Source organism: Otolemur garnettii, unplaced genomic scaffold, assembly GCF_000181295.1.
Source record: "Otolemur garnettii isolate 467f Iridium unplaced genomic scaffold, OtoGar3 scaffold00044, whole genome shotgun sequence".
Lineage (NCBI taxonomy): Eukaryota > Metazoa > Chordata > Mammalia > Primates > Galagidae > Otolemur > Otolemur garnettii.
In genome coordinates this window covers 7,105,953-7,132,070 of record NW_003852439.1, presented here as the reverse complement: position 1 = coordinate 7,132,070, position 26,118 = coordinate 7,105,953, and the positions used below count along the sequence as shown (strand labels likewise).

The following is a 26,118-nucleotide window of genomic DNA, read 5'->3' as shown; positions in this document are numbered from 1 at the left end:
GTATGTGGCTGGCTCCCTAGCCATTTGAGCTACAGCCGTTGAGCCTTTTGTGTTTTTTTTTGTTGTTGTTCTTGTTGTTGTTTAGCAGTCCTGGACTGGGTTCAAACCCTACACACACACATACACACACACACACGGACACACACACACCCGTACATGGAACCAGCACCTTAACCACTGAGCTATGAGTACCCAGCCAGCAAAAAGAAAAATTAGAACCTAGTATTTCTCATGAGTAAAGCCACAGAAACCCTTAACAAAACTGGTGAATCAAATCTGGCAATTAAAAAAGTAAGATTTGTCTCAGGAGTGCAAGGTTGGCTTAACATTTGAAGATCAATGTCATTCACTATGGTAACAAAATAAAGATGAAGAATCACAAAAGCATATGATAAAACTCATGATAAAGGCTTTTAGCCAAATTAGTGTTAGACACGAACTTTCTCAGACTGATAGAAGGCATCCATGAAAAACCCACAGTGTATGTCATTGTCCTGAGGAGAGAGTGAAGTGTTTGCTAAGATCAACAAGGCAGGGGCTGTGTCCTCATGGCTGATTTTCAGCCCTGGGAGTCTTTGTGCAGTCAGACAAGAAAAAGAAATACAGAGCATCACGATTATGAAACAGAAGTGAACTGTTATTTGCAGATATGATTATGCAGGTGGAAAACAGTTTAAAACACAATTGCTAAAATGAATATACGAATTTACAAAGTTTGCAGGATAAAAGATCAATATCAAAAATAAATGTTTCATATTCTATTATTATATTAGAAGATAAGACTTTTAAAATCCTGTGTACAGCTGCCATCACGACCCTCAGAAACCTGGTCAAGGCTGTCTAAGGTGCATGTGAGAAATGTGGCTGATAAGAGTTCAAGAGATCAAAATGAACGAAGAGATGTGTGTGAGCCAGAGACTGAACACCATTAAGACATTTGTTTTACTCACTTTTACCTAGAGATTCAAGCAAATCTCTATCAACCCCCCAGCAGGCTTTTTAAACAAGAAATAGATAAGCTGTGTCTATAATTTATGTGGAAATAAGAAGATCTTGAGAAATATTGGAGGTGGAGGACTTGCACCCCTTAAAGTCGTGCTGAGCTGAGCAGTGGAAGAGGGCAGAGCCCAGGACAGACACCCGCCCCCGCCCCCCACCCCACACGTCAGGTCACTGGGAAAGGGAAGTGCATTTCCTTCTAATGCTGCTGAAATAATTGGTTCTCTGTACAGAAAAATCATAAAACAAACTCTGACTGCTTATTTCAGCTGTAAAAGTTTTGGGTTTTTTTTGTTTTTTTTTGAGACAGAGTCTCACTTTATTGTCCCTGGTGGAGTGCAATGGCATCATAGCTCACAGCAACCTTAGACTCTTGGGCTCAAGTGATCCTCTTGCCTCAGCCTCCCAGGTAGCTTGGACTCCAGGAGCCTACCATAAAGCTTGGTTATTTTTAGAGACAGGGTCTCGCTCTTGTTCAGGCTGGTCTTGAACTCCTGACTTCAACCAGTCCACCCACCTCAGCCTCTCAGAGTGCTAGGATTACAGGCATGAGCCACCACGCACAGCTATTTTACCAAAATTTTATTTGGGAGCAATCACAGACCCAAATGTAGCAGCAAAATGACAAAGTTCTTACAAGAAAACATCTGTGCAGCCAAGTGGCAAACCACTAAGTCAAAACCCTAGAGAAGGAAAGGCTTTTTTGTTTTTTAACAAATATAAAAGCCAGAATCATGAAAGTTTTTCAAGGATAATGTAGACTGATACCTTACAGTAGGCAAAGATTTCTTGGACAGGGCACAAAAAGCACTATTAAAGAAAAAATATTGATAAACTGTAGTTTGTTGATATTGAAATTTTGCCAGAAAACACCTTAAGAAAATGAATAGGCAAACCACTGGCTGGAAAAACATTTACACTGCATAGATGTGATAAAAAAGTAATATCCACAGCATAAATATCAGCTGTGAGACATTAACACCAGACTCAAACACACTTCATAAGATAGCAGAACAGCGGTGAGCACAGGAAGCTCTCGGACAGCACTCACACCCACCTGAAGGGCTACATCTAAGGTATACTGTCAACATCAAATGTTGGAGAGCACGTGGACAGCTCAAGTCCTGTGTACAGGGGTATCATGGGACAGCTGCTCTGCAGAGCATGTCAAGCTGAGTGCCAAGGGTGTGCACGCTTCATTTCATGTAAGCTGTGGCTGAACTCCTTGAATTAAGAAGTAAGAGCATGAGTTTGCTTTCTATACAACAGTCACTATGAGATGCAGCCACAGAGAACACCAGCACCAGGCCAAAACAAGGGAGTTGGTTATAATGTAAGGAACAGTTGGGACTGGCAGAAGTGAGTGTGTGGTGTGGTCTTGGTGGATATATGGGCTAGAAGGGAAGCCAGGCTTTCCCAGGAGGTAAAGTGGACCAGGCTGGGGCAGCACACGTGTGAGAACCAGGGGTCCTCTTAGCAGCAATGTATGAAACCTCCTGCCACGTAGGATTCGCATGGCTGAGGAAGGTCTCCTGGGCAGTAAGTAGACAGAAGACTTGGCCAGGTGGCCACTGGAGGCCACTCCAGGAATAGAAGTGCTATGACAGGATGGGTCCAGGCAGGGTGGTGGGGAATGAGGCAGGCCAGGCCAAGGGGTTGCTGCCCTGCATGGCCTCAGCAGCCCCTTCCATCCCCTGACTCCGACTCCGACTCCGACTCCGACTCCTCCCTGGCTGCAGAAGCTCCCTCAATCATAGCAGCTGCAGGAAGAGGAAGCAGTAGGCAGGGGTGAGGGCAGGCCCCTTCCTCACACGGTCGGCCACAATCTCAGGAACTCCTGGGCACTCAGCGCTAGGACAAGGAGAGTCATGTGCAGACCAGTGATTTGCCCTAAATCTAAGCCATGTGTGGGACATGGTGGGACTGAACACCTGTCTCTGCACCTAGAACCACACTTCCCTGTACGTGCAGCGCCCTACAGTGACACCCTCAACCTCTGCTGCTGGGTGCCTCTGTACAGGAAGAATTGGGGTCTGCCCCTGCTCAGCTCTGCACTGCTGCTGCCACCACTGGACTCAGGGATTCATCTGAGGGGAGAAATGCCCCCAGCTGAAAAGCCCTCTGTCTCATCCCGGAAGCGCCCCAGTCTGCATTTTTATCTCTGCTCTCTTGTGATGGCCCAATGACTGTTCCAAACAGGATGAGCCAGAATTATTTTATAAACTCTCCCCATATTAGCATATTTCACCCTCAAGCCTCCCCAGAGATGCTGCAGCCCACAGGCAGCTTTGGCTTGCAGAGCGCTGAGGACAGCAGAGATGCCCTGATCAGGCAGAGCTGTGGCTGGCTGCATGGCTAGGAAGAAACAGACTTTAAAGTCAGTGCTCTTTCTTGGAGTCAGAGCCTCCACTAAAATCACATTAAATGTAGTGAAACAGGTCGGAATGCAGCACATCTCGGTGAAGACCAAAACCAACCGGATGTCGCTGTCATCTCTTTGACAGGCCTGCCCTGGTCCAGGGCATCCCAACTCCAAAATGAGAGCAATTATTCTAATTTGCTCTACTGCATTAGCAGGGGCAGCACTGAAGAAAAGGGACTTCTTTCACGCCCTGTCACCCTGCCCGCCAGCAGGCCCAGAAGGGCAGACCTCTGGCTCCACCATGGAAGTGTCCTGGGAATTTTTGGAAGATGAGATCTACAGTGTCTGACCTCTGGCCCGCCAGCTGCACCCGTGCATGGCCATGGGTCCAGGCAGGGCTCCCCAGCAACCCCTTTGTGCCTCTGATCTCCAGCTGTTTGTCTCGGCAAAATTGTGGCAGGAGGAGGGGCCGTTCCTATGACTTTAAAGACCCCACACCCACAACACTGCACCGAGGACATTCCAAATCCCTTTGCCCACTCCCTGCAGCTCTCACAAAGCTGATCCCACATGGGTGTCGTGATGATTTCAAAGGATCTCCAAGATTGGGGGGAGGGCATACACTAACAACAGCATTAGTAATTTCTCTTCCTAACTGCACATTTCAGCCCAAATGGTTTTCCTGCGACTGGCTGCTGTACTTCCTGTGCACACACATGCACTGTCTGTGGAGGCAGGGGGTAGCCTGCTCAGGACATTCATAGTAAATACTCTGAAGATGCCAGTTTGGGAGAAATTGGAACCTTTCAACCCCCTCACTAAACCATCATGCTGTGAGTTGCTTCTCAAAGTATGTGTTGGTGGTGTCCTGGCGAAATGGCAGCATGTGACTCAAGCCCCTGGGGTGTCCAGGCTCCAGATGCAGCCTGGAGAGCTGCCCCCAGCAGGGACCACTGGCCTCGCATCAGAGGAGAGGAGACGCACTGGGTATTTGGAAGCAGAAAAGACCCCCAGGCTCTGCCCAGCCACTGCATGTTGGAAAATCACAGCCTGCATGTAAACACGACCTCTACTCATCTAGAGGCTGGTGTGGAGGCCCTAGGACCTGCAGTAGCCCAGTTGTCTGCTTGGGGCAGGTTTTTCTAGCTACCTGGGGAGCTGACAGTATCTCCCCAGAGCTCAGGGGAATTTGCTTCTAGGCAACAAGAGCATTCCTGGGTGTTAATCTGAGCCCCAGGTCCCTTGGAATGCAAATCATGGAGAGACTGGTTTCAGATGAGGGATCTGTCAGGTACAACTCCAGTGAAAAGCTCCATCCTGTGTGTGGTGCACCCCAGGCTTGGGGCCCCTGTGTCAGCAGCCAGGAGACGTGGCTTGCCCGACCTTCTGAACCTGTTGAGGCTATGGGGTGTTTTAGATGCTTCATCTTCTTTCCAAGTGGACACCTTTTTCATGAGGAAATGCTGCAACTGTTGGGTGCAGGGGAACTGAAAGAAGGTCAGTCTCTGTGACCTGTGCACCCTTAGCAGGGCCTGCTCCCACCAGGTCTCTCACCCTAGGGGAATGGGAGAACCACAGGCTAGGTAGGCCCCCTCAGATGCGGGCACAGTGGGCCTTGGGGGCTGCCAGCTCAGAGTCCACCTTAAAGGCAGTGGTTGCCTGGCTCTCAAGCACATGGGGGCCATCTGTGTGCCAAGCTCAGCTCTCAGACAGAGAAGCTTTGCCCACAGGAGCCAAGACTCCACAACCCCAAGCCTTGGCCACTTGGCATTCAATCATGGCTGCAGGGTCTATGGAGACAAGACAGCCCATGAGCATCCCTGTGTTCAGCAGGGGGATTCCATGGTCACACATGGCACTGGCCCTGAGGTTACAGCAAGGCAGGCAAGAATAGGTGTGGGAGGTCCAGGATGCAGCCCTCTTAGGGCGTCCCCAGCAGCTTTGGGGCTGTGACTTCTTTCTGTGGCCCAGGATCTTGGCATTTTACATTTTCAGTGTTTAAGAAGCATGCTCTGCGTATGAGGGCAGTGGGTCCCCCACTCACTGCCAGGCTCAGGCCACCTCCCATTGCCCCAGAATGACCTGGTGTCTCTCACTCTCCTTTCTTGAGCCCAGAGCAGAGGGACGTGGGCTGTTCCTGTTCCTTGGGTCTGGCGGGTTATTGGCCTGTCTGTGCCATTTTTTTTTTTTTTTTTAGAATTAATTTTGGGATGAAAAAGCATCAAAGAAGGCTTTGTTCCTTTGACACTTGCTCTGGAAGAAAAAAAAATCCGTGGAAAATCTGACATCTGCAATGTAGAGAGGAATCACTAGATGGGAGGAATATAATTATCCTCCGCTTCTGCAAGAATTTTTCAGATTTTTAAGTGTCTCATATCAGCTTAGAATTTGAATGACATTTTAATTATTTTGTTTTTTTCTTCTTTTCCTGGTTTGAATCTCCGAAGAGTCCTACTTGGATTCCAAGGGGCTGCAGGGAGCCAGCAGTGCTCCCAGGATGCATTGGTGCAGGCGCTGTGCCTGCCACACGGCAGAGCAGGTGCGTCTCATGAGAAGCCAGCGCTCCCCCAGTGGCAGGGCAACTGTTGTCGTTGTTGTGACAGAGTCCTACCCTATGCCCTGAACAGAATACAATGGCGTCATAACTCACTGCAACCTCAGACTTAGGCAGTGGGCATCCCACTGCCTCAGCCTCCAGATGCTGCTGGGATTACAGATGCTCTCCCTAGTGCCCAGCTGGGTTTTGTTTTTGTTTTGTTTTTTTTTTTTCCCCCTGGAGTCAGGGTCTCACTCTCGCTCAAGCAAGTCCCAAACTCCTGAGCTCAAGTAATTCTCCCTCCTCAGCCTCCCACAGTGCTGGGATTATAAGTGTGAGCTACCCGCACATGGCGGGAAGCCCTGTTTTTGTGCAGACACGATGTGCAGCACTGGAGCACAGCTGGAGGCTGCAAGTCCCCTTTCCAGAAGATATGACTCTTAGTTTTCACATTAACACATCCTGCAAGTCTCTAAAGGGCAATGCTCCTGGTACTCATCACACAGCTCCCAGGCACTGCAGTGTTAGGGGTGAACGGGAAGCCAGTGTGTGCTGTGACCCCAGAGGTGTCAATGCTGAAGCAGGAAGTGGCCCCCAAACCAGCCTTCAAAGTAAGGTGCCTGAGATAACTCAGTTTTGGAGCCCCTTTGAGGCACACCTGTGGGCCGACTGACTACGCGTCACGTGGTGTCGCCCTGCTCATGCCTGGTGAAGATGCACTTCTGGTCCACTCTCAGGCACCCCACTTCCCCAAGGCTTCTTCCAGCTCCTCTGGTGTCAGTCACTGTGCCTGGACTCCAGTGGCCCAGGCTGGAGGGCACAGGTGGTCATAGCCCCTCCTGCTCTCATATCCGTGCTGTCCCACACCCAGGCCTATGGTCTACATGTTTGGAACTCGGAGCTGGGCAGGTACCACCGCTCATGTGGCCCAGCCCTGCCCAGGATACTCTGCTGGCCAGCTGCGGGCCCCTCCTGTGCCCATCAAATGCAGCCAGAGAGCCAGGGACTCACACATGGTCCTGCTTGGTGCCCTGAGTACCCCAGAGTCCCTCCCATGTGCGTCCCCTTGACCAGGCTGTGGCCCTTGGTAGTCCACCAAGTGCTGATCTCAGATTGCTGGGTGGTATTTTGTAGATGTGACTGAAGTCTGTAGTCAGTGGAGCTCAGAGATAAGGACTGTCCTGGACACCTGGGGGCTGGCCCTAGCAGGTGGAAGGCCCAAGGGCAGGCTGGGGTACCCTGGAGGGGGAGGAATCCTACCCTGGTGGGCAATACCAGATCCTGCCCTTACTTTCTAATAGGTGCGTCCTCACCTCACCAGTGCTGCCTGCCTTAGGCTGTCCCATCCACCTTGGCCAATTGCAGGCTGGCCCCTGCTATGACTTGGATGTCTAAGCCCAGGGTGACATTGCCAAGAGGTGGGCCTAGAACCCCAATACCTCTGCAGGGTGATTAGGACTAGTGCACTTATAAGAGGTGCCTGAGGGAGACCCTTGCCCTCCTTCTGCCACATGAGGATAGCAAAGCCAGTCACGGGAGACACTTCAGGCCCCAGCCTGGGGCTCCTCATGTTTTGCAAAGGGTGGTGACTGCTGGGTGTCAGGCTGAATGTTCCTCTCCAGCCCACTTGGCTTTGGAATAGTTGGTCAAGGTTGCAACTGAGAATCACACCTTTGATATAGTCCTTAGGGTCTGAAGAGGTGAAATTTCTGCACATGTTCATTGGTTTGAAGAGACTGTGTTACTGTGGCCATGCTCAGAGGTCTAAAATCTGAGTTTTAAAGAAAGCACAGGAGGCATTGACTTTATGAAAAAAAAAAAAGCCACTATTTCTTTTTACCCATAATATGCATTTATTAACTTATATTGACTAAAAAAGGTCTGAATGTCCCTTCAAAAAGCTTTGTTTGAATTTTACCTTTCAGGGTATTTCGTGCACCAAATGAAAACTGTCCCCTCAAAGTCTCACCATGAAGTTTCTCCAGTGTGGACGGTTCTTTGTCCATGGGGACCGTCGCTGTTCCATCTCCACACCCAGCCCCCAGTAACTGACACTCTTTCTGTCTTGCCTCGACAGGGTCTGATCAAGCTCCGGGGAGACCCGTGCTGGCAAGACCTCACCTGCATGGACTTCCACTACGAGGTGAGCTGGGCCCTGTTGAGGGGGGACTCAGGGAAACCACACCACAAGCCTGGCTCACCTGCAGGGCCCTGTTTCAGGTGTGACCCACTCACCACAGGTTCCCCCTCGGGTTGTCCAGGTCATCCCATCCTTCCTTTCTCTGGGGCAGGGTGGCCATGAGGGGACTTGCAGAGTGTCTCCCACATGCTGAAGCTGGAGGGACAGTGTGTCCCACTTTGGTTTCCAGGTGGTTTGGGTTCTGGGTTTTTGTGCTGCCATCCTTGGTCTTGCCCAGGCTTGGCACCTTGGCTCCTAGGTCTGCAGGTGCACAGAGGGAGTTGGTCTGGGACTGTGTGCCCAGCCCCCAGAGCTATAGCTCTATCACATGGCCAGGTAGGTCCTGCAGGGGGCAGGTGGGATTCCTATTGTGCACCAACCCCCTGTGGCCCCTCCCTCTACCTCAGCACAGGCCCCAAGGCCCAGTCCCAGGTCTAAGTCCCAGGGACACTCCTGTACCTGCCAATAGCTCACTGACAGTGTTGGGGCCAGGACTGGGCTCATGTCACCCTGTGCATCAGCCTGAGGCCATTCGATGACTTACTGAGGACCCTTTGTTCACATGGCATCCTGTCAAATGCCTCCATCCTCATGTCAGTACTATGTCATTCTCAACGCATCCAGAGCTCTTCCTCTGTGCCTGCTGGCATTGGCAGACAGAGAGCTTAGAGCCTTCTGTACTTTTCAGTCCTGAAGGCTTTAGTGCTTGGTGGTGCCTCTGGGTACTGAGGATGACACCTCCTCGTAGCCGTGCCTCTTTTGTGGCAGTTTTGTGTCCTGCCAGGTGGCAGCCATTGTATGCACTGCATTCACCCTGTCTTGACGGACCCTTAAGTCTTGAGATCTTCCCCCTGTCCTGGCAGACCTGCCCCAGGAGTCCCGCCTCCTTCACAGAGGAGTTCCTGAGTCCCTTCCTTTGTCCCTGAGTGGGGTGAGCTGCTGTCATTGTTTTCTGCTCTGCAGAGGAGATGGTCTCTGTCGTAGTAGCCACCTAGAGGTGCCCCAATGGGGACGGCAGCACACATCAGACAAGAGCCAAGTGCCCACCAAGGTATTTGTGGAACCAGCTACACCCACTTGTGCTCCACCCAGGTCAAGGTTCAGCACCCTCAGCACAGAGCAGTGAACACTAGTGTGGCCTTGATCCTCCAGGGCCAGAACCTTCCGTGTCAGCATCCCCCTGAGGTTCCTACACCTGACACCCACTGGGGCCCCCCCAGTGCTATTGGCACAGGTCGTTTGCTGGGCAGTGTTGGCACGGCTGAGAACTGTTCGGGAGCAGATTTCAGTAGAAGTTGATAAGAATAGCTGATGTAGCTGACTGCCCTCCCAAAGTAAACAGAAACCTCTCCTCTGCGGAGCAACTGCATTTTGGAGCCAGTATCTGTCATGCAAACATCCTGGGTATGGATCTCCCCAGCGGTTGTAGCCTGCTGTGAGCCCAAAATGTCTTGGGATCCTCAGGACCAGTCAGCCAAGACCAGTCAAGAGAGCAGTTATCCTGGGGGGTGGGGGGTTGTCTTGACCATTGCTGTGCTCAAGCTAAGGATGCTGGCAGGGGTCTGGGGTGAAAGGCTGGACATAATGCCTCCCCCTAGAGCCACTGTTCCTGAGCAAGGCCACCTGGGGTGAGGCAGATACTCTCTGCCTCTGATGTACACCTGTTCTTTTCTCTGCCCCAAGTGCCCGAGCACTGCCGTGCTCTGGGGGTGGTCTCTACTCCTTAGGGTCCCACCATGGCCATCAGCTCCACAGGCACAGGTATGGCCTATGGCTATGGGTGGGATGTGGTCCTGGTGGTACTGGCCAGAGACTGCAGAAGTCTCTGGAGCCCACCTTTGGGGATAGCCAGAGCCTAGGACAACCCTTGAGGTCTCAAGGTACCACAGGCATTATTGCAGCCAGAGGGTGGGCCCTGGCAGTGTCAAAGGGGCAGGAAGGGACTGTAGGCAGGCATGCATGCAGCTCTCTGTCTCCCAAATTCATGTCCATCAGACCTGAGAACACAACTATGTCTGAAGAAAGGATCAGTGCAGGGGTAATTGGCTGAGGTCAGCCTGGACCAGGGACCCTGGGAGCTATGAGGTCAGGGCCTGAGGACAGCCAGACCATGGTACCTGAGAACTGTGGGATCTGGAGACAAATCCAGCTGTGCTACCTCAAGGCAGGGCCAGCACCCAGCAGAGCCTTCCCTTGTTTTCAGACACACTTTGTTGACCAGGTAGGAGCATAGGCATTGAGCTACAGGCGGGGAGGGTTCAGATCCCTCCTGCTTCCCTGGGGCCCAGGAGCAAATGTCTAAAATGGCAGGTACTCATCAGACTGGATAGCCACCTGCTTTGGCCCTTTGAGGTTATCTGTCTATCTAGAGGCAGGGACCATGGGCTGAGTAACCAGCCTCAGAGACCTAGACCTCACCAGGCATGGGTGGCATAGTGGCTGTTCCCAGTCCAAGGCCACAGAGTTCCCCTGGGTAACAGGCAGGGCTTCGGGAAGAGCAAGGACAGTCATGTGGCAGCTGCAGGGCACCTTGGAGAGGGCCAGCAGGCCCAGTAGAGCTCATCCGTTTCACCTCTGACTCAGCTCTTAGACAGGGTTGCTCATTCCCATGGCTCTGAAGAGGCAGCGTTAGTGAGGCTTCTAGATTGGGCCAATGAGAGCCCCGCCTGGTGTCTCCGCCCAACACAAGTTCTCTGTCCAGGTGCAGCATGGGGCTGAGTCGGCTCTGGCCCTTAAAAGGCATGCAGCCCCACCCCACAGCTCCCCCAACACACAGCTACCTGCATCTGCTGGGCCTTCCTTCTGTCTCCCCACTTCTCTACCCAGACAAGGATCAGGTAGGGGGTTTACAGTACCTTGCAGGGGCACCCAAGTGCACAGCTGCAGCAGCACAGAGGGTGGGGACAGCCCTGCCTTGCAGAGGGACATCTCTCTCTGGGAACACAGGGTATGTGGACTCATCCTCCATCCCTAAGGCAGGGCTGTGCCCTCACATGCTGTAGTGGTTTCATGTCCCCACTCCACTCCATGTGCCCCACGTCCACTCCTTGTCTTTCGTCTATGTGTTGGTGGATTCAGTCAAATCAGAAGAAAGTCTGGGGTGAGGTCACCATTCTCACAGAGGCAGGTAGCTACCACCTCCCTCCCACTCCAGGGAGAAGAGAAAACCCCATTTCTCTGCTCACTGCACTTATGACCCCCCAATGTGTGGATTTTCACACACCTAAATTCTCAAGTTTCCATAGACACACACTGGGCACCCCTCTCCATTAACTCAGCCCCTTAGAGTTCAGCCCTACAGGACACCCCTACTCTGGGGGTCCATCAAAAGCAGGGCCCTCAGGTCACCTACATGTCTGCCACAAGTCACAGTTTCCTGTGACAACTCCTCACATCAGGCAATTTGCTAGACTAGCTCAGGGAGTTCAGGGAGCCATATACTCACTGTTACCAGTTTATGGCAAAGGACATGGCTCAGGCACAGCCAGAGGAAAGAGACACAGGATGAGAGAGCAGGGGTGCCTGGCCCCTCACCCTGAGGCCTCCTTGAGCATTCCACATACTCCCCAACCCTAAAACCCCAACCCTGTTTCCAGAGATTTCTTGATTACATCCCTGGCCATTGGTGATGGAGTCCATCAGCTCCCCTAACCCCAAGGTGGGGACAGGGGCTGAAGGTAACATCCCTAGGTTAGGGGTTGGTTTCTCTGGGACCACCCTCCCATTGCCTTAGTAGCATAAACAAAGGTGGGGCCAAAGGGGCTTCTCTCACCCCATCACTTGGATATTCCATGGTGTTTCTCAGTAGGTTACAAAGGCCTGACCAGGTCCACCAGTGGCCACCCTGCCACAGCACTGTCCACCATGGCCACCCATGTGACACCTCTGTCCCCAGAAGCCTGAATTATATGCCCATGTGATCATAAGGGGCTGGTGTCCCTGTGGCTCCTCCCATGATCACAGTTCATGCAAATTTCTATGCATTTGGGGTCTGGGCACTCAGCTTATCCACTGAGTTCACACAATGAGGGCACAGCTAGTCCTCGCTGAGCATGTGAGGGCCAGAATCACTACCACAGGGGGACGTGCTGTGACTCAAAGCCTTCCTCAGTGAGCTAACAGCTGTGCTCCAAAGGTGGCTGGGAGTCACAGTGCACCAAGGAAAGCCATCCGCAGAAATGCCCACAGGACACTGCTGCTTCCAGACCCTTGATGAAGGAAAGACAAATAAATGCAGTTTACCTGCTGGCAGCTTTATATCTTGTTCAGTTAGCTTTAAAGTATGCAATGTTACATTTGGAACAGCAAGAAAATACCATTAGCAGCAAACTTGGGTTCACACATTGACCTCTGCTCTGTATAAATTAATCAAGTTTGAACTTTTTAACCTTGGAATACTTTGATTACACAAATTTATACCTTAAAATTTCTTTGTGTCGGACATACCACCTGCATAAAAATCCTTTATCCAACAACTTCATGGCTAGGCTATAATGCGGATATGTGTATTTTTGGTCACTGAGTTGTCAAAGGTATCCTACAGCCTGAGGAGCCCACAGCCCCCAGGGTTGTTTACCTCTGCGCTTAAGCCTGTTTGAAGCCTGCATCTGGCTCCTCCCTCCCGCTTTGCCCATCCCTCCCCCTCCTTCCCTCCCTCCCTTCCTCCTTTCTCAGGGGTGTGCATTAGCCAGTTAATAGAAGTTTATGTTGTTGTTTTGCTCCAAAGTCAGGCGTGCCAAGCTGACCTTTAATCCGGGGATATAAATCACTTTCCACTCTTACTATTTGTAAAGTCCCCAGCAGCAGTGCATAAAAGAAGCCTTTGTGTGGTGTTAATTGAGTTTTTAAGTTAGAGCTTCAAGCCCGGAGTAAGAACAGCTGACATACACCTCAGCCATTACCAGTGAGGTTCTCCCGTACATAGGTGGGGTGACTAAGATGGGTGGAACCAGCACTGTGTGTGTGTGTGTGTGTATGTGAGATATACTTTAAATAAAGAAACAGGCTGAAAGTAAAGTAAAAGGCTAGGAAAAGATACACTGTGTTGTATAACAGTATCCAAAGGGAGATTGTTGTGACTACATCAACACTATAGGAAGTAAGTTTTAGGGCAGGGAGTGTGACCAGAGTGATAATTACAATAATTAAGAGTTAATTCAGGCTCGGCACCTATAGCTCAACCGGCTAAGGCGCCAGCCACGTACACCTAAGGTGGCGGGTTCGAATCCCCAGCCCGGACCCGCCAAACACACAATGACGGCTGCAACCAAAAAATAGCCGGGCGTTGTGGCGGGCACCTGTGGTCCCAGCTACTTGGGAGGCGGAGGCAGGAGACTCGCTTGAGCCCAGGAGTTGGAGGTTGCTGTGAGCTGTAATGCTACGGCACTCTACCCAGGGGGACAGCTTGAGGCTCTGTCTCAAAAAAAAAAAAAAGAGTTAATTCAACAGGAAACCATAAAAATCCTAAATTTGTGTTATACTCAGCAACATGGTTTCAAAATACAATGAGCAAAAATTGATAGAACTAAGTGGAGAAGTAAGTTCACAGAAAGTAGCTGGAGATTTCAATAGAATTCTCTCAGTAACTCCTAGAACAAGTAGAGACGGCCCAGCAGAGTGGCTCATGCTGTAATCCTGCCACTCCAGGAGGCCTAGGCAGGAGGATCCCTGAGCTCAGGAGTTAGAGACCAGCCTAAGCAAGAGTGAGACCCCCATCTCTATTAAAAATAGAAAAACTAACCAGGTATTGTGGTGGGTGCCTGTAGTCCCAGCTACTGAGGAGAATAAGGCAAGAGGATCACTTGACCCGAGAAGTTCAGGACTTACCAACTCTGAAGCCCACTAAAGGAAGGTATGGGGCTGAAAGTGGCCTGATTGGTGGTGGATTCCTCTGGAACCAGCCCCTCCCCCACATTCTTATTAGCATAAACTCAGGTGTGGTTGGAAGAGGCTCCTCCTTCTCAGAAAGCTCTGTGCTGAAAGCCAGGGTAAGGTATTTCTTCTTAGGTGACAGCACCAGAGCCACTGCAAACACCCACACAGCCTGCTCAGGGGGACTACCTGTGGATGTGACCAGAAGGCTTTTTGCAAATCTCAAGGCCCTGTCTCTCACTGCTAGGTGTAGCATTTACTGCAACCCCTGAGGTCATAGGCGCTTGTGGTCTGCATAGTGGTGGTGTCTTCAGCCTGCCCAGGAACCAAATACTTGCAGCTGGCAATTATTTTTTAGTTTATCCTGGAATTTGGGTTTAGAGTGCACTCTGGCCCAGGCAACAGAGCAAGACCTTGTCTCAAAGAAATAAAAAAGTTTAAAAATTTACCTCGAGATTTGATTATGTATTTCTGCTGAACCTGATTTTCTGATGTATTTAGGTTACTAAGTGTGAAATGTCCAATTTCAAATCAAACATTTTATTTGTTTATTTTTTTTGAGACAGTTTCATTTTGTCACCCTCAGTAGAGTGCTGTGGCATCACAGCTCACAGCAACCTCAAACTCCTGGGCTTAAGCAATTCTCTTGCCTCAGCCTTCCAAGTAGCTGGGACTACAGGTGCCTGCCACAATGTCCCGCTTTTTTTTTTTTTTTTTTTTAGAAATACCTCACTGTGGCTCAGGCTGGTCTTGAACTTGTGAGTTCAGACAATCCACCCACCTTACCCTCCCAGAGCGCCAGGACACAGGTATGAGCCACTGCACCCAGCCCAAACATGTAATTTATTAATAACTTATTAATTTTTGACATTTTATTTTCACTGTGGAAAATTTTGAAGTTGACCAAGTAGTGTGAGGAGTCCACATCTCACCTCCCCTCTAGTCTGCAGCAAGCCAGTGCAGGGTGGGGAATTGCGTTTTGAGGGTGAATGTGGCCTGTCATCCTGAGCATTGTTGTGACCTTGTTTGTGCTGGCTCTGGCCCTGGTGAGAGCCACATGGCTGCTGTTTGGAGCCCAAGGGATAGGCGATGGAGTGAGGGCTCTGCTAAGTAACCAGCCCCCATTCCCCCAAGAGGGCTCCAAACTGTCCTCCAAACTGTGCAGGGACCAGTGAGGGACTGGAGAGGGGCCTGCTCTGGGGATCACACATCCAGGGCAGCCCTGCTGAGCTCTTCTAGAGGATCTTGGGTCCCTGTTAGGGAAGAAGCCAGGAGGCGGGGAGAAGCCCCTATTGCTAGGCCCACAGGCCTCCCTTCACTGGCTTCTGACAAGCAGATGTGCTGACAGCCATTGCTTTTCAGCCACCATAAGGGCCGGAGCCATCCATCCTCAGCCCTGTCCCAGGATCCCACAATCCAGCGTCAGCACAAGACAGGCGGGTCTGTGGCTGAGAGTGAACAGCTGGAACTGCAGCCAGCTCCCCTTCCCACCCCCAGCTGTCGTGGGTGTGGGGCGGCATTGCTGCACTTCCCCATGTCTGTGCAGCCTCCCAGCATACACAGAAGGTGGCTTCGAATGTCTGTGGACGTGAGTGGGGCCCTGAGCACTGCCTGGTGAGAAGCTTCACTGTGGCATCTCCGAGCACATCATCTGTCTCCACTTGGGTTTTAAGCCATTTGTCTTCAAGAACCATTCCCCCAGATGGTTTTGATATAAGAGAAAATATCCTGAGCTGTGTCCCAAAAGGACCACAAATGTTGCAGTCATCGTTGCTCTTTGGAGGAGTTGAACTAAATTCTGTTGCTACAGATTTGGGGGAAATTTAATACCATCTTTCAGTTCCACAGCATGACATGCTTCTGTCATGCAGCCCTGTGGGGTCTCCCCCTCAGCATAGGGGAGCAGCCCCTGCCCAGGGTTGGGTAGTGAGAGCACACAGCTCCCTGCCCTGGCCACCGGCAGGAGCGCCCAAGGGGCTCCTAAGGAGTTGTCTGCAAGCTCAATGTTATGTGTGAGAACAGAGCTGTGTCTGGGCAGGGTGTCTGGGCTTCTAGGCCCCTCCCTAGAGTAGTGGTTCTCTATCGCCACTCAACCTCAGCAGCTGAGGGAGAGCATTAGGGCTGCAGGCAGATCATGGGACAGGTTTGTGACCCCACAGAGTCTGCTCTTCATTAGGGGACCAGGTCATAGAATACAGACCCTCAGAGTAGAAGCATTCTCTGGGTTAGACTGGCATCACCTGACACCCTTGGAGCAAGAGCACCCAAGTCTGCCGCCTGAAGGCTGGGGTCGCAGGCTAGGGCACAGGCTCCAGACAGATGGTTCAGGTAGGGTGATCTGGAAGCACTGAGTTTACGCACAAGGTATCAGGGATGTCCACTCACCAGCCTCCAACTTCCAAAATCTGCCTCACCCAGGCCCCAGGCCAGTAGATCCTGCTTCTACCTGGGACCAAAGCTGTGTTCTGCCAGAGGTTAGGACTGGACCATGGAGGTGGATCACCGATCACCCTTAGGTAACTTTTATCCAGGCTGATGTGCCAGTGACTTGTGGAGGCTGAGCTGAGTAGTGTCAGGGCTGGGAGCCATGGCTCACGTTTGTTGACTTTGTAAGGAAAGAATGTTCCATGTTGTTCTAGATGGGTGCAGGGGGCACTAAGCCAGGCCTGGGGAATGTCAGGGGCCTTAGGGGCGAGCCTGGCGGGTGCCCCCCATCAGGTGATCTTATGGGGCCTGGCCCACAGATTCAGTTTGTGCCCCAGATCACCCAAGGGGTAAGCCCCACCAGCTCAGGACAAAATGGTCAGGCTGCAGGAGAGGTAGGGACACCAGCTTTCTGAAGCTGTGGACTTGCAAGCCTCTGGTCAGGAAATCCCAGACACAGGCTGTAGGTGAGACCCAGGACCCTCCTCAGGGTCAGCAGTGGTCACAGCAGTTATAGCAGAGAGGGCAGGTGTGACAGGCCCCAATTAGAGCCTAGGCCCAGATCACTCTCTGCTCTTTACCCAGAGCCAGACTTCACACCTTTCCAGTGCCCATCCCCACCCCACCCCAGGGGTGGCTGTGAGAAGTAAACTCCAGGACATCACACTGGAATGTGAATTCATAATGGCCAGTTAGAAATGGGTGATTGAGTTTTCAAATACATTGGAAGTTTCCAGATATCTTTCTGTGATTGTTTTCCGTTATTGTCAGAGTATACTTCATATTCCTTGAGTCTTCTAAAATTCATTCAGACTTGTTCTGTGGCCCAGAAGATGGCCTGTCTCAGTGCAAGTTCCACTTAAGCTTAAGAAAGACTATGTGTTCTGTATTCTGTGAGTGTGAATCAGGCCTCGTTGGTTAGCAGTGTTATAAACCCATCTGGATGTTTCCTTATTTTCTACTTGTTTTATCAATTACCGAGGGAGATTCAGATCTCTGACTGCAGCTGTGGGTCTTTCTGTATGTCTTTCATGCTACTCTATGATAATTTTGCTTTGTGTGTTTTGAAGCTCTGTTTCTTATTAGGTGGTAAATGTTTGAGAGTGTTACAACCTGCAGAGCACTGTGAAATGTCCTCTCTATTCCTGCTAGTATTTTTTGTTCTGAGGTATTTGCTATTAGTATAGCCACTCTGGCTTTCTTTTGAATAGTGTTTATAGGATATGTTTCTCCAGCCTCTACTTTTTAGCCTGTATGGGTCACTGGAAGTGTGTCTCTTAAGGGCAGTCGATATTTTGTATCCAATCTGACAAATTCTGCCTTCTAATTGGGTGTTTACCAGGGGTCCTCAAACTTTTTAAACAGGGGGCCAGTTCACTGTCCCTCAGACCATTGGAGGGCTAGACTGTGGGGCCCCCAGGACGAGTTGGCTGCTAAGCAGGACAGGCAGTGGCAAAGACACCTGTCAGGCCACATGTGGCCTGCAGGCCATAGTTTGAGGACACCACTATTTGCATTGAATGCAGTCTTTGATATGGGTAGGTTTTAGTCTGTCATTTTGCTGTTTGTTTCCTGTTTTTGCCTTTTTGGGGGGACTCCTTTTTACATCCTTTCTTGGCTTATTAGCTATGACTCTGTTGTTTTATTTTTGTGAATATTTTAGGGTTTATAGTATATATCTTGAATCTGTCACAGTTTACCGTCAGGTGATATTAATCTATTAAATCCTACAATAACTTTTTTAACAGTATTCTTTCTTTTTTTTTTCTCCTGGCCTATTTCTTATTATTGTCATACAGTTTACTTTTATACATGGCATAACCCATATCCTACATTATTCTTAATATTTGCTTAGTCAAGCTATATATTAAAGTTAGTTAATATGGAAAAATAACTTAATGTATTTACCATTTCTGGTGCTCTCTATCCCTTTGTGTACATCCATACTTCCATTTCTTTACATTTTTCTTCCACCAACACACTTCCTTTAGTTTTTTGTAATGTAGGTTCGCTGGTGATGAATTCTTTCAGTTTGTCAATGTCTAAAAAAGCCTTTATTTCACTTTCGTTTTTGAAAGAGATTATTGTTGAGTATAAAATTCTCAGTTGACATTTACTACATTAAATATGTTATTCAACTGTTTTCTCATTTGTGTTATTTCCTATGAGAAATCCTTCTCTATATTACTCTGTAAATATCTTCTTTCTCTGTTTGCTTATAAGAGTTTCTCTTGGCTTGGCGCCTATAGCTCAACTGGCTAAGGCACCAGCCACGTACACCTAAGGTGGCGGGTTCGAATCCCCAGCCCGGACCCGCCAAACAACAATGATGGCTGCAACCAAAAAATAGCCAGGCGTTGTGGCGGGCGCCTGTGGTCCCAGCTACTTGGGAGGCTGAGGCAGGAGACTCGCTTGAGCCCAGGAGTTGGAGGTTGCTGTGAGCTGTAATGCCACGGCACTCTACCCAGGGGGACAGCTTGAGGCTCTGTCTCAAAAAAAAAAGAGTTTCTCTTTATCACTGGTTTTAACCAATTTGATTACGATGTGCTTGCTGTAGTTTTCTTCATGTTTCTTGAGCTTGGAGTTTGTTGAGTTCTTAGATCTGTGGGTTTATAGTTTTCATCACATTTGGAAAATATTTGGCCAATATTTCTTCATTTTTTTTTATTTTATTTATTTTGGGGGGTTTGAGACAGAGTCGTACTCTGTCACCTGTGGAAAAGTAATGTAGCATCATAGCTCTCAGCAACCTCAAATTCTTGGGCTCAAGCAAACCTCTTGGCTCAGCCTCCCAAGTACATGTTTTTTCTATACTTCTCGTTCTTCTCTTCTTTAGGAAATCTAATTACACAGATAGTAAGCTTCATGAAGTTGTCCCGTGGGTCACTGATGCTTTCTTTGTTTTTACTCTGTGTGTGTGTGTGTGTGTATGCCTTTCAGCTTAGATAGCTTCTATTACTGTGTCACATTCACTAATTTTTTCTTCTTTAGTGTCTCATCTGCTGATAATCCTATCCAAAGTGTTTTTTAATAGTAAAATGTGTAAGTTCCTTTTCCATTTCCTTTTGTGTATATTCTGTAGATCTTTTAAAATAATTACCATGGAAATCTTGAAAGTATGATGTTAGTATTTTAATGGAGATTGCATTGAATCTGTAGATTGCTTTGGGAAGTATAGACATTTTAACAATGTTGATTCTTCCCAGCATGAGGATGGTGTGTTCTTTCATTTGTTAATATCTTCTGCTATTTCTTTTCTTAGGGTTTCATAGTTTTCTTTATAGAGGTCCTTCACCTCCTTTGTTAGGTATGGTATTTCATTTTCTTTGAAGCTACTGAGAAGGGAATTGTGTCCTTGATTAGCTTCTCATCTTGGCTGTTATTGGCATATACAAAGGCTACTGATTTTTGGACGTTGATTTTATATCCTGAGACATTACTGTATTTTTTGATGACTTCCAGGAGTCTTGTGATTGAGTCTTTGGGGTTCTCTAAGTATAAAATCATATCATCAGCAAAGAGGGAGAGTTTCACTTTCTCTGCCCCCATTTGGATGCCCTTAATTACCTTCTCTTGCCTGATTGTATTGGCTAGAACTTCCAGCACTATGTTGAATAGTAGTGGTGATAGAGGAAAACCTTGCTTTGTTCCAGTTCTGAGTAGAAAAAGTTTCAGTTTTACTCCATTCAGTATAATATTAGCTGTGGGTTTATCATAAATGGCTTCAATCAGCTTTAGAAATGTGCCATGTCGCGACCTGTCGGGCCCCTATGGCCCTGGTCTTGGTTACTGCAGGAAGGAACCAGGTGAGAGGTGGATTAGAAGTGCAAGCTTGTAGGAGGCGGGCTAGCCCTTACTTGTAGGGTAGCCCCGAGCAACCTCCACACCGGCCTTTTATTGAGACCGTACAACACAGATAAGGGGAGTAATTAACAAATGACTACATGCTGAAGGCTGGGGCTCTTCTTCCACAAAGAACACCTGCGGACGAATGGCCCGAGGGTACACCCCTCAGCTGCAGATCATCTTGCTCAGATGTCCTCTGGCTCTTGGCGTCCCCTACAGTGCCACCGATGCCTATATTCTTCAGAGTTCTAATTAGAAAAGGATGTTGAATTTTATCGAATGGTTTTTCTGCATCTATTGAGAGGATCATATGTTCTTTGTTTTTGCTTCTGTTGATATGGTAGATTATGTTTATGGACTTGTGTATGTTAAACCAGTCTTGCATCCCTGGGATGAAACCTACTTGATCATGATGTATGACTTCTTCGTTTTGTTTGGAACCAGAAAAAACTCCGTATAGCTAAGGCAATTCTTAGTAATAAAAACAAGGCCAGGGCATTAGCCTACCAGACTTTAGGCTGTACTGCAAGGCCATAGTGATCAACACAGCATGGAATTGGCACAATTAGAGTCATAGACATCTGGAATCGAATAGAAAACCATGAGATGAAACTAAAATCTTACGGCCACCTGATCTTTGATAAACCAAATAAGAACATTCACTGGGGGAAAGAATCCCTGTTCAATAAATGATGGTAGGAGAACTGGATAACCACGTGTAAAAGACTGAAACTGGACCCACACCTTTATCCACTCACTAAAATTGATTCAAGATGGATAAAAGATCTAAATCTAAGGCATGAATCAATAAAAATCCTCAAAGAAAGAGTGGGGAAGACACTTGAAGATATCTGCATGGGGAAAGATTTTATGAAGACTTCCGTGGCAATTGCAACAACAACAAATGGGACTTAATTAAACTGAAAATCTTCTGTACAGCTAAGGAGACAATAACTAAAGCAAATAGCCATCAGAATGCAAAAAGATATTTTCATATTATGAATTGGACAAAACCTTGGTAACTAGAATCTACAGATTAAGCAACAACAAAAAAGCCAACAATCCCCTATATCAATGGGCAAGTGAGATGAATAGAATCTTCTCTAAAGAAGACAAACGAATGGCTAACAAGCATATGAAGAAATGCCCATGGTCCTTAATTATCAGAGAAATGCAGAAGCAAAACCACACTGAGATATCACCTAACCCCAATGAGAATGGGCCACATCACAGAGACTCAAAGCTACAGAAGCTGGCATGTTATGGAGAGAAGGGAATGTTTTTACACTGCTGGTGGGACTGCAAACTAATGTAACCCTTTTGGAAGGAAATATAGAGACTCCTCAAAGAATCTCAAACTAGACCTCCCATATTCTGCAATCCCATTACTGGGCACCTACCCAGAAGAAAAAATAATTTTATCATAAGGACATTTGCACTAGACTGTTTATTGCAGCTTAATTTACAATTGTCAAATTGTGAAAACAACCTAAATGCCCACCAATCCAAGAATAGATTAACCAGCTGTGGTATATGTATATCATAAAATACTATATAGCCGCTAAAAAGGATGGTAACTTTACATCTTTTGTATTAATTTGGATGGAGTTGAAATACATTCTTCTTAGTAAAGCATCACAAGAATGGAGAAGCAGAAATCTAATGTACTCAATTCTGATATGAAGACAATTGATGCTAGTACATGGTGAGGGGAGGGGAGGAGGAATGAGAGAGGGGAAAGAGGGAAGGGGGTGTGGAGCCATGATGTGTGACACACCTCTTGAGGGTGGGACACTATTAATAGAGGGACTTCACCCAGCAAACACAGCAGTATAACCTGGTTCATTGCACCCTCAATGATTGCCCAAAACTAAAAAAAATGAAAAAAGAAAAATTACCATGGAGATTACATTTAACATCCTAAAGTTTTTTTGTTTGTTTGTTTTTGCGGTTTTTGGCCGAGTCTGGGTTTGAACCCTCCACCTCTGGCATATGGGGCAGTGCCCTACTCCTTCGAGCCACAGGTGCCACCCCTAACATCCTAAAGTTTTAACTCTATAATTTGGATTTGTATCAGCTTAAAACAACACACAAAAGCTCTTCTGCTTTACATCTCTGTACCTATTCTTTTCAGTTGTGGATGTCACAAAATTGCAACTTTATACATTATGTGTCCAAAAACATAAACTAATATTTTTTTAAATTATGATATATAGAAAACAAAGTGTGGAGTTACAAACTGTTGTTACCATAATAGTAACTTTTATAATTGTCCGTGCATTTACCTTTATTGAGATCCTCATTTCTTCCTACAGCTTCAAGTTACTATCTAGTATCCTTTCATTTCACCCTGCAGGTTTCTCTTCAGCATTGCTTTCAGGGCTTCAGATCTGAGACATCCCTTGATGTCATGAGCCTTCACTAGACTTCAGAGTTCCAAACCAGTTATGTCGGACAGATCCTACCAGTGCAGTTGTTGTCAGGTGGTGGCCAAATTTCTAGTGCTTCGTGCTCCACTGTTATCCCTGAAGCCTCCCTGTCCATGCACTCTTTTTTTTTGCAGTTTTTGGCCAGGGCTGGGTTTGAACCCACCACCTCCAGCACATGGGGCCAGTGCCCTACTCCTTTGAGCTACAGGTGCTGCCCTGCCCATGCACTCTTTATCCCGCACACTGAAGTTTTTGTTACTGTAAGTTTGATAAGGATCATTTTTTTGTGTGTGCCTTCCATGTTTCTACTTAACTTTCTTAACATAAGGAATACAGTTAAAACTGTCTTGCCCTTGCCCACTAGTTCTAACTTCTGTCAGCTGTATATGTGGGTGTCTCACCCTGCATGTGGCGGGGCTGGCCTCTAGTTAGAGGATGGCTCAGGCCAAGCTGTCAAGCATGGAGAGAATGCCATGAGCCCAAGGGAGACAAGGGTAGCCTTACATCACAGCTGTTCCCCATGGGTCATCTGGCAGTCAGCAAAAGACAAGGTCAGCAAGAAGCTGTAAATGGAATGGTGTGAGTGGGGGAAGTGGATGCCTGTGCTCCATCAGAGCTGGCGGCCCTGCAGCATCTGGGCTCTGGAGAGACCCCACCTGGACCCCCATCCAGGATGGTCCATGGTGAAAGGCCCACTTTCCTGAGCACAGGGCCCTGCACCAGACACATGGAGCATGCTGGCACATCAGGGGGGATGTGCAGGGCTTCCAGCAGGGCAACATGACTTTGCTTAGCCTAGAGAATTGTTTCATCTGTAAAACTCTGTGCTGCAATCAGTGTTATGGAGTAATTACTACAGGACAAAGTGTCCATGTGGTCTAATTGGGATCTGATCAAGGCCTTTCTGTATTGCTCTGAGGCAGATGAGGTCCCAGTGGTGTGGCTGAGTTGCTGAGGGGGACAGACCTGGTGTGTTCGTGTTGATTGTTCCATAGGTCAGTACCAGTGTTGGGAGGAGAGTGCATGTGGGCTTTCTGCCAACTCCCTTTCCTTCACTGCCAGGCACTTCCACCTCATGAGCAAGTGTTTTTCAATTACTGTTACTAGGTTTAGCTGTATTAACTAGAAGTGGGAAGAATACCCAATCTCATTTTCCACTTTCAGAGACAAGTATTAAAATATGCAGTAGACTCAAAGGAAAAGAAAGAATTTGATGATGATGAGTTAGCTGGTAGATGACTCTGGGATTCATCATGAAATTCTTCCATGTCTATCAATGTGCACAGGTGTGGATGCTGAACGTTGTCTGGGGTAAATGGTATGTGCCGTCAACACTAAGCATTTGTTACCCAAAGAATCAGGAAAGCTTGTACTTGGATTTCTCTAAAATGTGGTTTCCCCTCTAAAATCAGAATTTAATACTTTATTTGGCTTCAATATTCAGGCTTTGTTTCAGGTATCTACTGTGGCATAATGCACCATTGAACCTTAGTGCCTGAAACAATGTGATTCCCCTGAGTCTGTGAGCTGACTGGGCTCAGCTGGGAGGTTATTCTGCTCAGTGCTGTGTTAATTGGGGTCACTCATTAGCTGATGGCCAGGCCAGGCTGGGAAGTCCAAGAAAGCTTCACTCTCTTCACTCTCTTCACTCTCACCTTAGTGCTTCGCCCTGTGACTTTGGCACATGGCCAACTTGGGCTTTCTCACAGGATGGGGGTGTCAGTGTAGAGGAACTTTCCATGTGGATGCTGGCTTCCAAAGGAGGGAAGCTGAGTCTGTTGTCTTTTAAAGGCCTGTGCTTGGAAGTTCTAGAACACCATTTGCAAAGCATTCTCTTAACCAGAGCATGTCCCAGGTTCAACTAGGATTGAAGACCCACTGGACTCTTCTCTCCGTGGGTCAGATGGGAAGCACACAGGAGCAGAAGCAGTTGGTAGCGCCTCCTGAGTTTTCTAACTTTATTGTTAACACAGTGTTTTGATCATCTCAGGCCTATGTGTATTGTTATTTATCACCCTCTTTATAATTCATTTTTCTTTTTATTCCGTTTCCCAGGTGTCTTGGTGGGAAAGGGGAAGCAGCCTAAGGTAGCATGAGCTCTCGAGGTGAGCACTATGCAGGGAGGAGCCTTCCACCCCATCCTGGTGTGAGGTTCTGAGAGCTGGTGGCAGTCACTGCTTTGGGCCTCAAACCTCTAGGAGCCAATGATTACAGGACTCTTGTTGGTCTGTTCCTAGAACACAGCAGGTTTCCTTTCTCACCCCAAGGTCCTCAATAGACATGTCAGTGGCCTCCTCCCTGCCCCATCAGGAGCTCTGCCAACATATATACACCCCAGGTCCCCTAGGACACGTGTCAGTAGCTCCAATATATGAGGGAAGAGGAGAGATTAAGGTCACCCCACCTTGAAAATCAGACCAAGAATTTAGACTTCTGGGTATGGGCCCACCTTGGAGACTCACATTTCTGGCAAGTCCTGAGAAGCTTGTGGCACTCATCACTGGGCTCTGGGATGGTGCCTGCTTGGGCCTCAGGCAGGGAGCAGCTAGTGCAGAATCTCCTTGAAAAGCATCTGTGCAGCTTGAACGTTTTAAGAAGCTTACTCTGCAGACAAGAATTGTGCGCATTCTCTTTCTCACTAAAGCTCAGACACATAGTTTATGTCTAAAATGGGAAAATGGTGGGTCAGACATTTCTGTAGTTGGACTCGTTTTCCTGTGGGGCCTGGGGGAAGGGTATTGCAAAGAGAGAGCTTAACCCCAACAGACATGCACCCCCCCAAGAGTTGTTGCCTCCTAAATCCCTGACTGGTTGTCATCACCCTTCCTATTTTCCTCATGTTTTTCTTATTTAGCATTGTCTTTTGTGGGGAGACAAATTTATAAAATGTTACCTAATGTCTGAGACTGGTTCAGGCTCCAACACATCGTCATCATCCTCTAACGAGCCATGGCTAAGTGTCCTAGCGCAGGCCACTATAATGTCAGCAGCACAGGAGCTCCCAGACTCTGCTTTATAGGGTATAGCCTTGCCACCCCATCTCAACAGTTTATGACTAAGTTTTATGTCATGGCAGTTTTTTCTAGCCTTAGTACAAACAAAAATGAAAATCTGTCCCTGGGTTTGCAAGAGCAGGGAGCATGTGGGACCCACCCCAGCCCTATGGCCCTTAGGGCACACCAGGGCCCTGTGCCTGGAGGGGTCTATGCACAGGGCAGACCCCAGCAGACACAGGAGGACTATCAGCCCAGGATGGACCTCAGTGCTCCTCTGGGAGGTCATACCCCTCTGGAAGTGGAAACTTTCTTGCAACAGCACCATGCTTATACTTGGTGAAGTATTTATTCTCATTTTACTGATGCAGTGAAGCACCACAGGGGCTCCTGGGCTCAGGGCCTCACCTTGGCTGTTGCAGCCGTCTACATATGTCTTGTTTGATTGTGGCACTTCATTTGTGAGCTGAAAGTTTGAA

General features: G+C 48.3%; 1 protein-coding gene across 2 annotated transcripts in view; it reads left to right on the top strand.

The window, feature by feature from the left end:
* The window catches only part of LMF1 (lipase maturation factor 1), a 110,688-nt gene that overhangs the window by 59,635 nt on the left and 24,935 nt on the right, over positions 1–26,118 (top strand). Inside the window, exons 1-2 of one of the 2 annotated variants that reach the window (XM_023513825.1) lie at positions 5,857–5,900; positions 7,975–8,040. In XM_023513825.1, coding sequence (XP_023369593.1) covers positions 5,859–5,900; positions 7,975–8,040 — 108 coding nt within the window. In that variant the 5' untranslated portion in view covers positions 5,857–5,858. Of the gene's footprint in view, positions 1–5,856; positions 5,901–7,974; positions 8,041–26,118 lie in introns of those variants that run through there. The other variant, XM_003790891.3, reaches the window with a different exon arrangement.